Source organism: Bombina bombina, chromosome 6, assembly GCF_027579735.1.
Source record: "Bombina bombina isolate aBomBom1 chromosome 6, aBomBom1.pri, whole genome shotgun sequence".
Classification (NCBI taxonomy): domain Eukaryota; kingdom Metazoa; phylum Chordata; class Amphibia; order Anura; family Bombinatoridae; genus Bombina; species Bombina bombina.
The window spans coordinates 651,871,750-651,886,783 of NC_069504.1; the positions used below are offsets into that span (position 1 = coordinate 651,871,750).

Here is a 15,034-nt window from a genome sequence, read left to right on the forward strand (position 1 = left end):
CAGCCTATCTGACCTTCTACTTGTGATAGCGTAATTCACTGCAATTTATTAGTGGCCTCCAAACCTACCTTGAATCAGGAGTATTGTTACCTTATATGAGTAATATGCCAAGAGATAATCTTGTCATTTGATTTACAAGAGACTCACATATACCTAACACAGGTGTTTGTCTCTATTAACCAGCAGTGACAGTATCTGGTTAAAAAGTGGTGGATCCAAATTTACACTTTTAATGATGTTTGTCAATCCCCTGTTTTTAACTTGATCTAGTAAAAGTTATATTTTAATTTCCTAATTTTTTGCATTAATAATAACGTTCATAGAGTGCTATATTTGTACCCTTTTGTCAGTCCCTCACTGATTTTTTGTATAGTTTGTTCCCAGGTACAAGCACCTACCCCTAATAGACAATTCATATTACAGTATATCAATACCAGTAGGGGAACGTTATAACACACCATTAAGTGAGTAGTGCCATTGTCTCCTCTCCTTGAAAACCTGCCAAGATCATCAAAAACCACAGGCAGACTCTTTTTCAACTTTCTGCCTGAGGCTAAAACAGTACAACTCCGGTACCATTTGAAAATAACAAACTTTTGATTGAAGATAAACTACATAAATTCACCACATCTCTCTAGCTACTTCCTATCGTGTCGAGAGCTGCAAGAGAATGACTGGGAGTGGCAGTTAGGGGAGGAGCTATATAGACAGCTCTGCTGTGGGTGATCCTCTTGCAGCTTCCTGTTGGGAAGGAGAATATACCACAAGTAATGGATGATCTGTGGACTGGATACACCTTACAAGAGAAAGTAGCATTCATTTAGTTACTTAAGGCAATGCAGATGCTCCCTTTTTTTATAGGCTTAAACTTAGTGAGCAAGGACTGCACACCTGAGATAGCTTGATTATCAAATTAATATACTTGTATCCAACTTTTAATTAACTTGCTGGGTTCAGTGAAAAATGTAACTGCCAATCAGTAGAGGAATGAATGTCAAAATAGGTATAACTGATATGAAATGGTCGGATTACAGTAACCAGATATCAAATATGAGCAATGAAATACCAAACCTCTGACTTAGCTAATAAGCAGACACTCATGAAAACACGGAGTCCAGCTCAGTCACAAATATATTTATATATAATTAATTTAGAATATTTAGTCTTTAGTTACAATTTTAAACCATTTGCCACTTTCCCCTACAGCAAAATATAATTTAGACTTGCGAGTCCTGGATCATACGGTTTTATCAGTTACGCTTCTACTTAATAAGTGAACCATCCTCACTACCCATAGAGGGTCAAATATGATTTATACTTAGTGTGTATCAGCGCCCCACGGGGAGCAGCGCCCTGTGAGACTTCCTCCCAGCCGATGGCGTCCGAAAGTGACAGAGGAGTTCTTCGATGCAGCCCAGAATGTCAACCTGTCCTGAATTTTTATCTTTTAAAGCTGTTCTTATAACTGTAACGCTGCCAGAAAGTGACAAGTGCTATATTAAAGCATGACACAAAGGGCCATGTCTCCCGTCACTTTCTGGCTGCATGGCAGCGTCAGTTAGAAAAAAACGCTTTAAAACATAGGAATTCAGGACAGGTTGACATCCTCGGGTGCATCGAAGAACTCCTGTCACCGTCAGATGCCATTGGTCAGGCTGGAAGGATCACAGAACGCTGCTCCCCAGGGGCGCTGGTCAGCCTAGCATAAAACAAGCAAAGCTCTCGACGATAGGGAGGGGGCGGACCCGGCACACACAAGCACGATCTTGCGAGATTACATTTCACTGACAGGGAGAACTGGTTGCGCACAGGGAGCTACTACAAATTAGACATGTATGTCCCCTGCTCACTCATGGCCGCGCTGTACTTTTATAAAGGCGGCGTGGCGGTTTTACAGTGTATAAGAGAGCGTTACCCCCTGCTGGCCACTATTAGAATAACAATGGGGGGAAAAAACAAAACAAAAAAACAAACAAAAAAAAACAAAAAAAAAAACCACACCTTTAGCCCTGTTGCGGTCTGCTTGTAAAAAAACAAAAACACACATATGCACGGCGCACAAATCTACATGTCTCGGGCGTCGGGCGATAGGAATTGCGCATCCCTGCATAATGGTAACATGGTAGTTTAAGCAGATGACTCTCACTGGGATCTACATGGAAAACCTTATGTCTTAGAGCTGCTCTATTATTAGTATAGAGCATTAATAAAAGTACAGTTGACTTTAGATTTAGTTTATGACCATGAATAGTTTTAAAAAGGTCTATAAATGCAAGTATTTAGCAATCACCTGCAGCCGCAGGAGATTTTTTTTTTTTTTTCCTCACTTCAAGGAAACGGCAGTAGGTACATTGGTAAACAAGGAAATATAAAAACTTGTGACTTTTATAATTTTATAACCTTACAAAAAGGTAATATCATAGGGGTTAATGGCTGTGTACAGGTTCAAGGATTAGCAGCACTCCAAAAAGTAGAGTAAAACACAGTCTTTATTCTTAAAGTTTAAAAATGCAAAAAATACACACAAGAAATAGTGCAATGCAGCACAGCACAGCACATCAGCAAAAAAGGTTACATGGAAGGGGAGCGAGGTCCTGACATGTTTCGTGCTATTCAGCACTTAATCATAGGATGATTCCCCACCTGTGTAATGCTCCATTTAACTGGTTGTTAACCAATCACAATTTTTCAAAAATACACACCCTCAAAAGAAAAGAGAGCTAGTATAAATGGTGCATTATAGAGGAAGACAAGAACAATGAAACAAAAAATAAACTAACAATGATAAAAATGACACAACAGTATAGTTATAAAAGAATAAATAATATGAAAAAAAAATATGAAAAAACATTGTTGTTAATTCCTATTATTGCAACATAAATATAATTTTAAATTTAATAGGTTTATGAACTCTTCATAGATAAATATTTGATATTTAATTTTTTAAATTTCTTAAATATTAATTTTCACATACTTTGATGTATAGTGAGTGTCAATAATAGGAACTTTGTTTGCTTAATTCTACAAATCGCCTCATATTAATTTAATTCGTATTAGACTTAAAATATCTATAAATACCATTCTTATAATGGTTGATGGAATGATGTGCATTGCAACTATCTGTCTGTGGGATCACAACGACAGATGTCTTAAATCACAGATGTTAGAAAAAACATAACCATTAATCATAAAATATGAAAGCAGATGATAATATTATTATCAGACCTCTGATCATGGTATAAGAGCAAACATACAAATGGGTGATAGAATAACACTAATACCTTAATAACCTGTTAATGTGAAAACATATACAATAAATTCAGGTATTAGATGTACACTTGCACTGGCTACTATGCCAAAGGGGATTACAGGATAATAACACCAGAAGATCAATGATCTTAAAAGAAATCAATTTAGATAAATATATATTTTCCTGTACTAGCTTAGGAATCAACAAAGAAACTAATATCCCACTCCTTATTGAGGCCATGTGGTGTCCTTGTATTAAGCTTCCATATCCAATACAGCTCTTTTTTAGAAAGGATAGAGTTAATATTACCTCCTCGAATGGGTCTTTTGGCTACATCAATTACTTTAACTGTAAATTTGGATTGATCTGTGAAATGTATGCCATTAAAGTGTCTTGCTACACTGGAATCTTTATTATAGTTTTTTATGTCTCTTTTATGTTCCCCTATTCTAGACCTGAGGGCACGTGAAGTTTGACCAACGTACTGTTCTGAGCATAAAGAACATTCTAGGAGATAAACTACAAATGTAGTGCCACAGTTGGCATAATGATCAATCTTAAAATTGCCTTTATTTGAGTAACTATTGAAGTTTATTCCCATATAAATATGCTGGCAGGTGTGACAGTTCCGTGACAAGCATTTAAAAGTTCCTTTCTTATTAAGCCATTGTACACTTTTCTCTCTGACATTATCATTAACCATACTAGGTGAAAGCTTTTTGCCCAATGTAGGTGCTTTTTTTGACACAAATTTAATCTTGTCAACAACATTGGCCAAAGCACTGTCCCCTTTAAGTATGGGTAAGTTCTTTTTGATTATATTACACAGGTCATTAAACTGCAAGGAAAATTCCGTAGAAAATATCACTACATCTTTATCAAAAGCATCCTTCTTACCCTTACTGGATGAAGGGATAAAATTCCTTTTAACATCTTCCAATGACCTATGTAATGTATCAGGATTATAACCCCTGGCAATTAGTCTGTCCATTAGTTTTTTGGCTTGATGGTTAAAAAAATCATCAGAATTTGTGTTCCTTCGAAGCCTTAGAAACTGACTTTTCGGAATTGATTGAATTAAATGCTTAGGATGACAAGAGGTAGCGTGCAAGATCGTATTTCCTGATGTTGGCTTCCTGAATGTATCTGTAATGATCCTATTGGTTTCTACTGAGCCATATAAAGTAAGGTCCAAGAAATGTATTTCTTTATCCTGAATCTCCCCAGTAAACTTCAATTTGAGGTCATTATTGTTAACATATTTCAAAAATTCCTCAAAGACGAAGTCACCCTTAACCACAAAGATGAGATCGTCAATAAATCTCATATATGTGCAAATATTATCAAAAAATGGATTGTTACTGCTGTAGAGACTGCCGAGTTCCCACCATCCCACAAATAAATTCGCGAATGAGGGCGCAAACTTCGCCCCCATCGCCTATCTTTCCTGGCTGCTGATATTGCATAACTATCACAACTTTAATTTTTAACAGCCATACGATTACGGCTTTCTGAGCCGAAACATGTCAGCAGTCAGTCCCTAGAGAGGAGTCCATACCACTCACATCGCCACTGGAGACCCAAGTTTTGTATCCCTTCTTGGGATGAAAGATTTTATCTGGAAATAAAGTTTTCAACAAGCCATCGCTGTATGCTGGTGCACCTCATTTTTATTTTTGGTTGGAAGTTAATGGCTGTGTGCCTATCTTTCCTGGCTGCTGATATTGCATAACTATAACAACTTTAATTTTTGGCAGCCATGGCACAGCCATTAGGGTGACACTTCTGTCAAGAACCCACATTTTCACATAATATTGGAAAAATTACATGATCTCATTTGTTAGTGCATGTAATTTTAGACTATCGACCCTGCACTACTGTTTGTTTAACCCCTGTAAAAGGGACCTGTGGAGAACTGCTAGTCCCAAGAGGAAACCGCCGCTGAGCCAATCAGCAGCGCTTGCCGTTATAAATAGTATAGGAAATACCATTTGCATGTAGTGCTTTAAGTGAATGTAAACTTTCATCAATTAGTGCCCGGTTTTTAAATATACTATTAAAAACAGAGGCACTTTCATTGATGAAATTTTACATTTCACCGTATTTTACAAATACCTCCAATCACGGCCCCCCCCCCATAGCATCCATCTCGTGAGGCCCTGCGGTGATTCAGGGAAGACTGTTTTGTCATTGGTGATGTATTTACCGAGGACCTGCAGGCAGGGGATGCTGATCCGGCTTTGAAGAAGTAAAAAGCTAAGTATTTGTAAAATACGGTGCACTGTAAACTTTCATCAATGAAAGTGCCCCTGTTTTTAATAGTATATTTAAAAACTGGGCCCTAATTGATGAAATTTTACATTCACTTTAAGACGTGCATACCCCAGAGCCTACTTAGGTAACAATCAAATTATATAAAAGAAATACATTATACAATATGGAAATAAAGCAATACTTACAGTAAGATTTCTTGCTTAGTCAGGTATGTCAGTTCCTAAAACGCAGATTGAAAAAAAAGTTAGTACAAGTTTCCAATAAAGACATCACTTGGGTGAAGAAAATAAACACAATTAGATCCAGGACTACAAAATGTATTTAGCAAGACTCAATGGCAAGTATAATTTATTGCAAATACAATATTTTATTAAAATAAAGCAAAAGAACATTCATGAACTATTCGGCAGAATATAATGTATTTGGCTTACATTTAATTAAAGGGACAGTCAACACCCAACACAACTTAATCCCATCCCTTAGATCAGCAAAAGAAGATGTGCCTGCACTGCCTCGGATGTTCCATACCTCTAATGTTGTATTAGTAATTGTTCAAAATACATACATTATTTTCCTTTAGATATGGCCGCCAAACTCTCCCCACCGTTGCATAGTAACTTTCGCTTTCAACCCATCCGCCAATCAGAATAGAATCCTCTGTTGGATTCTTAACACTCGCTCACGGCGATTCGCAGCTTCACTTCCTATTTCTGCTTGCAAGAGGACAGCAATTAAAATGCGCATTAGCAAAAAAAAGACTGTCACCATTCCCTACATGAACTAGCATGACATTCTATAGAGAAGGGGACCAAGGAGGAGGGGGAGGAGTTTGCCATATCGACAGGAGAACAACTTATGTATTTTGAACGATTACTAATACAACATTAGAGGTATGGAAAATCAGAGGCAGTGCAGGGGCATATTTTTTTGCTGATCTAAGGGATGGGATTATGTTGCGTCGGGTGTTGACTGTCCCTTTAAGACCAAAGTACATTAACAGCAAGTTTTGGTTTGCATAAAGGGACAGTAAAAAGTCATAATTAGACATACCATACAAGCTAGCTAGGAAAGCTAGAGAACAAGATTGATAGATATAAGTGTAGACCGAGCGCCAACGGATTTACCTCTAGCTGTTATACAAAGGCCTCCTAGCCAGCCCAAATGAAACAAATTAAGAGTGGTTGGATGTATAAAGCGCCTAATATAGGCAGAGGTAGTGTGAAAAATACAAGATCAAATGATAAAGCTAAAGAGCTCCTTAAGATGCATGAATGTAATAAATATTATTTAATACATGGGGGAGTAGGGATCTGTAAATTATACAAATCCTCACAAAAATATAGTTAAAAACATAATGGAAATAATAAATGTTACAATTGAAATATAAAAAATATAAAACAGTTAGAGATACACAGTAAATAATAAAATTGGTCAACCAATTGTTGATCCAAATATGAAACAGTGTCCAATAGACTTGAAAGTGTCCAAAACAATTAAGTGAAGTGTCCAAAATGTCAACTTGAAAATCCAAAAGTGCTAGTGTTGAAGTGAAGAACAACCGTATCAAAAAATAAAATGAAAATAAAATTGGTGTGAAAAATATCAAAAATACAAAAAAGGAGAGAATTAAAAATTGTGTGCACAGTAAAAAAAGTGTTTAAAATATTCCTCCAATGTGGTCCTACTGGTGCTTTGTGTCCTTATAAAAAGTCAAATTATCCTGAAAAACATCCTGAAAAGAAATTAAAAGAACATAGTGTAGATATACAAAAATATAAGAACTTATTAAAAATGTGCTTACCAACTGTCGACGCGTTTCGGCCTGTAGCAAGGCCTTTTTCAAGACAAGAGAACAGAAAAGAACCTTGGTTCTAGCTGCCGATTGGTGGCTGTGTGTATGTATGTATGTATGTTAGGGTTGCACCGATACCAATACTAGTATCGGTATCAGTGCCGATACCAAGTATTTGCATGAGTACTTGTACAAATGCACCGATACTTAAACCGATACCTCCAATTCCTACCCATATGCCATCTTGTGGCGTTTTTCAAACTGTATGTTCCCATTTCATTTTAAGCTGGAGTGGAGTGTTCACTTCTGTTTGTATTATTTTACAGCTGGAAGCCTCTCATCTTGCACAATTATGCTCAAAATATACTGTACTCTGAGGAACACCCTTAGCCAGGGCTGGACTGGGAATAAAAAGCAGCCCTGGAAAAATATGAAGACCAGCCCTATTTTCTGTTGAGTCAGTAGAATACAAAATGCCCCATTTTTCTCAAAGGGGATTACTGGGACACTCCTTCCCCAATATTATACGACTTTGTATTAAAGGGACAGTACACTGTAAAATAGCTTTTCCATTAATGTATTGGCAATGACTTGTTATACCAGCTGCAGAGTATAAAATATTTGAGAAATTGCAATTTCGGTTTTATTTGTGTATATGAAGTAGCTGGTTTTGTGCTTTGAAACCACAGCCTATTACAAGGGGTTGAATTTAAGGTAATATCAGATCTCATTATGTTATAACTTTGTGTACACAGACTTGCTTCCTTATCTTATAATTGTCTGGAACACCAAAGCTCAATACATAGAGAGAACAATGGAAAATTATCATTTTATTACTTAACTATCCTGTATCCCACTGAGAGTGTAACTTCTTCTGCTTGCTGTGTTTACTTAGGCTATTCAAAAGAATATACTCCAGTATCAAAACTTTCAGTATAGGTTGGGAAACCACAAGCTAAATCAGCTATTTCAAATGCCAAAATAGGGGTAAAGAAGCTACTTGCAACCAATTTAATACAGTCTAGCAGGTAAAAAGGATAATTGGGAATAATTTAAAGGGGAGAAAGTTTTTGGGTGAACTGTCACTTTAAGTACAAGTGTCAGATTTATCAGTTATATAGGCACCCTACAACCCAATTGCATCCAGTAATCGCCCCTTTAACTTGTAGCTTTCAAGCCCCAGCTGCTGCAGCTGTTATTTATTGTTATTATTATATATGTTATTGTAATCATTTATAAACATGTTCTGTGAACTTTGTAACAACAAGCACATAAAACTGTTTTATTATTTCAAAATGTCTTTTGAGATACAGTTCATAATTATAAAGAAGCAATCTTAAATCATTAGTCTGTATTGTGCTTGGTAAACTGTCATGACATAAAAAAAAAAAAAAAAAAAAAAAAAAAAAGTATCAGTACTTGTACTCGGTCTTAAAAAAAAAAAAAAAATGGTATCGGTGCAACCCGTATGTATGTATGTATGATACACACACACACACATATACACCCATACATCGATTGTCATTGGTTAGAAACCAGTAGTGCATTGCTGCTCCTTCAACAAATGATACAAAGAGAATGACGGAAATGAGATATTAGAAGTAAACTAGAAAAATGTTTACAATTGTATGTTCTACCTAAATCATGAAAGAAAAAGTTTGTTTCAGCCAGCGCTACACAGGTGCTGAACCAAAGATGGGCCGGCTTACATTTCTGCTTTTTCAAATAAAGATACCAAGAGAACGAAGAAAAATTGCTAATAGGAGTAAATTAGAAAGCTGCTTAAAATTGCATATTCTATATGAACCATGAAATAAAAAGTGTAGGTTCAGTTTCCCTTTACATTCTTGTTGTCTTGATACAGAATAAACATATTAGTCACGTCTAAACATCTTGTTTGCTGTAACTTTTTTTCAGTATTATGGTTAGAATGAAGTACATTGTTTTGCAGTTCTTATCTGCCAACGCCAGTTCGGGAAATACAGTTTCCAGTACGTAAAAAATGGCGGGCACAAGTTGGAGCGGGTAGGGTTAGAGAGCCGTTTGTGAGGGATTAGGGTGGTTGGAGGGTAAGGTGGATCCTACCCTGCAGGAAAAAAAAACAAAAAAAAACCCCTTACATTTTAAGTTTAATGAATAAGTGCCCTGTATCTAAAAATACTCTTAAAAACAGGAGCACTTTCATTTATTGAACTTTACAATCAAACTTATTTTTTAAAATACTTACCTTTACTTTATTGATAACAGACAACCCTCCGCCCGCAGCTCCTGCTGTAGTTAGATTGATGACGAATCCGGCTTACTCCAATCGTTGTATGCCCCCTTTGACGTCCAGCTCCTGAGGCACACAATTGGAGGAAGCCAGATTTGTCATAGATCTTCTAACTACAGCAGGAGCTGTGGGCGGAGGATTGGCGGTCTGTTATCAATAAAGCAAAGGTAAGTATTTTAAAAAAGAAGCTTCATTATAAAGTTTAATGAATAATTGTGCCCCTGTTTTTAAGAGTATTTTTAAAAACTGGGCACTTATTTATTAAACTTTACATTCACTTCAAGATGGGGGGTGAGGGAGGGAGGAAAGAGCTGTTTGGGAGGGTAGGGATCTGGTGGTGGGAAGTGTCAGGTGGGAGGGTAATCTCTACACTTAAGCTAAAATTAACCTTACAAGCTACCTAATTAACCCCTTCACTGTCAGGAATAACAGCAGCTGCAATTAGTGGCCTTCTAACAACCAAAAAGCAATGGCAAAGCCATATATGTCTGCTATTTCTGAACAAAGGGGATAACAGAGAAGCTTTTACAACCATTTGTGCCATGATTGTACAAGCAGTATGCAAATAATTTCAGTGAGAAACCCAAAGTTTGTGAAAACGTACATTTTTTTATTTGATCGCATTTGGCGGTGAAATGGTGGCATGAAATATACCAAAATGAGCCTAGATCAATACCTTTAGTTGCATATTTTAAAAAAAAGAAAAAGAAGAAATATATATATATATATATATATATATATATATATATATATATATATATATATATATATATTATATATTCATAGTAGAATGAGACTCCCTGGCTTTTTATTAGCAACTCTATTACACTGTCATGAGCACACCTGAACTTGTGTGGGGTGCTTAAACCAATGGGAGATGGTCAGTCTCCCTGGTAATGTTAAATACAAATACAAAATTTGGTTTTTTAGCACACCTTACAAAAAGTTTAAATCCACATCTGGGAGTGCTGCCAATATGACCCAGTAATTACACAAACAATAAGGTATCAGCGCACATCCATTTTGAAAAGCACAACATATTTTTTGAACTGCTTCAAAAAATTGCCTGCAAATACATCAAGAGACAACTATTCTTTTTAAATAATATTGGGAACTTAGTCACACAATATGGCCATATTTTGCTTAGCCAGTCACCACTTACAAGGTGCCCCAATTCGACTGGTCCTAAGCACCCCACCCAAGTTCAGGTGTGCTCATGACAGTGTAATAGAGTTGTTAATAAAAAGCCAGGGAGTCTCGTTCTATTATGAAGAGTAAAAGCAGGAATGATTCAGCCCTCTGTGGCAAAAGGCAGTGTTAGGACCAGTCGAATTGGGGCACCTTGTAAGTGGTGACTGGCTAAGCAAAATATGGCCATATTGTGTGACTAAGTTCCCAATATTATTTAAAAAGAATAGTGGTCTCTTGATGTATTTGCAGCAGTTCAAAAAATATATGTTGTGCTTTTGAAAATGGATGTGCGCTGATACCTTGTTTGTGTATGTATGTATATATATATATATATATATATATATATATATATATATATATATATATATATATATATATTAGTTTTGACAGGTAAATAAAAAAGGCTATATTTCTGTTTAAATGGAGCGATAGCAAAAATGCTAAATGCTTGAGTATTTTGGGCAAGTTTTTCCTCTGAAAGTCCCATTAGTGAAGGGGTTAACAAAGATGGGCTTCCTGCACAGGCTGGAAGAAAATAGAGGCAATTCTAAATGAGACACAAAAGGCTTACAAGTAGTAAACATGTGACACAACATTGGAGCAACAAAAAAAACAAACAAAAACACTACAACCTTCTTGGCTCAATAGAAACCAATAACAGCCATGGTTCTATGGCACTTTGTAAGAAGGTAGTGAGGCTGCACACAAGGGCATTTGAGAGAGTGCTTGTGAGTGCAAAAAGCATTAGAAGGGCTGTATAAGTCACTAGCATGCTTGTCCCTATACTAATGTTTTATAAAAAAAAATTTTTGAAGCTGTACAAATGTTTGCCTCCTGTTGCGAATTTGTGTTTAAAGTTGGTAATAATAATGTCATGGAGACAAACCATTGTTAAATCCAACAACTGCACTGCCAAGTAAAAAAAAATAATTGCTACCTTCCTTGTTCAACTTCCTTCTTGACCTTTCCCAGATGACACTGCTGAGATGTTGTTTGAACCTTCACAAAAGGATTCCTCCAGCAGAGTCTAAAAACACTGAGAAAGCAGTAGGTGGATCTTAATTTTCATATACTGGAAGAAAATGGTCTCAACAAGACTCCATAAACCATTCTCAACATTTATACCGCTCTCCAGCCTTGTGAAAGTCAATCAAATTTATATCCCATGAGTGTGCCACCAACGACCAATTCTAAAGACAGTTCAGAAACTGCTAACAAGGAAGCTTGCTTGATCCAAGGGATCTGAATCTTGTAAGCAAGGGTAGAGACCACATACTCACAACAAAAAATGTAATCTGATACATGCGCAAATATGTCCACTGAACCAAAGCAATCATTGCAAACTTGGGATATGAAGACATGTAAAAATCTGAATTTGCTGATCTTACCAAGAGGAACACTTTGTCTAGACATGTGACATTCTGCCAGGAGAAAAAAAAAAAAAAAAAAAACACACTATTGCCCTTCTCTGAATTTAGAATGTATCAAGATCTCTACAACTAATGTATTACCAAAAAAATCATGAAGGGAGGTAAAACCTCACCAAAAGAATTGTCCAGATAATTATGGCTTTTAAACCAACTGCTACTGTATTATCATTATCAAAGTAGCCATTAAGGTTTTTTGTTGTATACCTATACTGATACAGTCTGTTTGGAGGGAGAAAGTCCACAAACTTTAGCGGCTACCTATTGCTACCATATTAAAAATGGACACTGAACCCAATTTTTTTTCTTTTTCGTGATTCAGATAGAGCATGCAATTTTAAGCAACTTTCTAATTTACTCCCATTATCAATTTTTCTTCGTTCTCTTGCTATCTTTATTTGAAAAAGAAGGCATCTAAGCATTTTGATTGAGGACTCTGGACAGCACTTTTTTTTATTGGTGGATGAATTTATCCACCAACCAGCAAGAACAACCCAGGTTGCTCACCAAAAATGAGCCGGCATCTAAACTTCCATTTCAAATAAAGATACCAAGAGAATGAAGAAAATTTGATAATAGGAGTAAATTAGAAAGTTGCTTAAAGTTTCATGCTCTGTCTGAATCACGAAAGAAAAAAATTTGGGTTCAGTCAGTGTCCCTTTAACTTTGCATCTCCATTCCAACAAAAAGATGATGATGTCTGCATAAGCCAAGATTTAGAATGTTGAGACAGATGCTTGCTTTTGTCTATTAGACCTCTTCTTTACAAGGCATGTAGTGTTAGTGTCAACCTTTAGTAGTGATGCACAAAAAAAAAAAAAAAAAAAAAAAAAAAAAAAAAAAAATTGTGTGTGTGATTCACCTCAGTGAATCTAAAAACATATTTGGCATTTGATAAAGGGATTGTAAGAATCCTGAAACTTCATGCCTCTTTTTAAACTGGTATAAATAAAGGTAACATTTTTATGCAAGTCCAGAGAGTGCCGTTCTTTCTTTGGCTACATTTCTGCTTTTTTGATGTGCACCCTGGCAGTTACATAATATGAGAAGGACTGTGCTTATCCTGCTGGGATAGAGAGATAGATATACACACACACAGGGGCATATTATGGCCTAGGCCAACAAGGCCGGTGCCTAGGGCAGCATATTTGGGAGGGGCAGCACACAGTACCTGCCCTATCCTCTCTCTAAAAGCCAGCACACAGTACGTGAGCAATAAAGTGCAGGCTTTTAAGGTCACTCTTCACGGACAGTGCTCCTTTAAACCATTGCTTCATTTAGAGCCGCCTGAATTTTTGCAGTGGAAGCGTTCTTGGCGAGAAACTTGCCCGGTGATATGCTTACAAGGTGAGGCTGGAGGAGAAGACCTTGTGCCGATATGCTGCCTCCCCTTGTCAGCTGTGGTGGGTCTGCGAGCGCAGTGCTTATTGCAGGTCATAGTAACTAACAGACTGGATGCCTCTGTGCACTGCTTAGATCAGCTTGTGATGTCTAATCATAAACTCTCAGTGCTAATGTATGTTAGCTACTAATAGCTAGCTTTGTCTGCATTCATGAACCTATGGAGTAAATAGTAAAACGGACACATAAAAAGTTTAAATTACTTGAACGATGGTAATTACTGTATGTTGTTGCATGCGGGCAGTGATTGTTTCAAAGTGTATTCTTCTTTTCCTTCCCCTCCTCTCCCTTCCTTAACTCACTTTTTTCTCTCAACTCCTTTCATTCCTTTCTTTCCCTCCCCCCTTTTCTCTTCTCTCTCCCTCCCCCTCCCTTTTCTCCCCTTCCCTTCTTTTCTCTCCCTTTTCTTAAATAAAAATAAAACATTTTACACACTGACCCAAAAACATATTAAGGGGAAAAAAAGGCTTAAAACCTTTGGGGGGGGGGGGGGGGTCAGCAGAATTTTGAGTGCCTAGGGCAGCACACAACCTAAAATATATATATATATATATATATATATATATATATATATATATATACACACACACATACACACATACATACATACTCTTAACATGTGCAAAACAAATGCTCAAGTTTCCATAGAGGGGGGGGGGGGAGAAAAATGCACTCACTTGCACCGATGACAGTACAGAAACTCAAGAGACCAATGCTGAATACTCATAACATATATGCATACAAACTAAACATAACAGGTTACCACAGTGTCACCTGTACCCAAGTATGCATGTGACCAAGCAGGAATAATCTGTAGATTGTGTTTTTGCAGGCTATCTTTCCATTTAGACATCTATAAAGCCTATGGGAGTCATAATAATGTTGTTTTTTTAAAGGGTGAGTCCCTTTAACTAAAAGGTTAAATGCACTAAGTCACACAAACAACTCTTGAACAGGTATCTCCTAGGAATTTCTTACTATATTTTAAAACACGGCAATGTAAGTATCATGCCCACTATCTTGTGCACATATTAGTTACCATTATAATATGTAAACAGTGTGAAACATTTCTAGTTATGAATACATTACCTCTTTCTGGTAGATGCAAACATTAATATTAAAGTTGAAACGAATATTAAACTCATACTTATTACAAGTAATGTTTTCTCATTTCGCCATACATGTTTCACTCCAAATACCTGGTACTCATTGAGCAGCGCTTTGGCCAGCTGGCTGGATCCGCTCCCCATGTTTACAGCGCACACAGCAAACTTGTCACCCTCAAAGTAACTCCGACAACTTTCTGTTCCCCAAAGTCTACCTGTTTCCGCCTCCAACGTCACTGTAGCCTGGGGCAACCTATATTTTGCATACTAGCTTCCGTCTCTTTCTAGCTAATAAAGAAGTGACTTGCACTCTAGACTCAG

General features: G+C 36.8%; 1 protein-coding gene across 1 annotated transcript in view; it reads right to left on the bottom strand.

Annotated features, from left to right (window-relative positions):
* The window catches only part of CIB1 (calcium and integrin binding 1), a 113,903-nt gene extending 98,873 nt beyond the window's left edge, over positions 1 to 15,030 (bottom strand). Inside the window, exons 1-2 of the mRNA XM_053717699.1 lie at positions 14,807 to 15,030; positions 5,710 to 5,744 (exon numbers count right to left, since the gene is read on the bottom strand). Of these exons, the coding sequence (XP_053573674.1) occupies positions 5,710 to 5,744; positions 14,807 to 14,857 (86 nt within the window). The 5' untranslated portion in view covers positions 14,858 to 15,030. The remainder of the gene's footprint in view (positions 1 to 5,709; positions 5,745 to 14,806) is intronic.
* Positions 15,031 to 15,034: the final 4 nt, after the last annotated feature.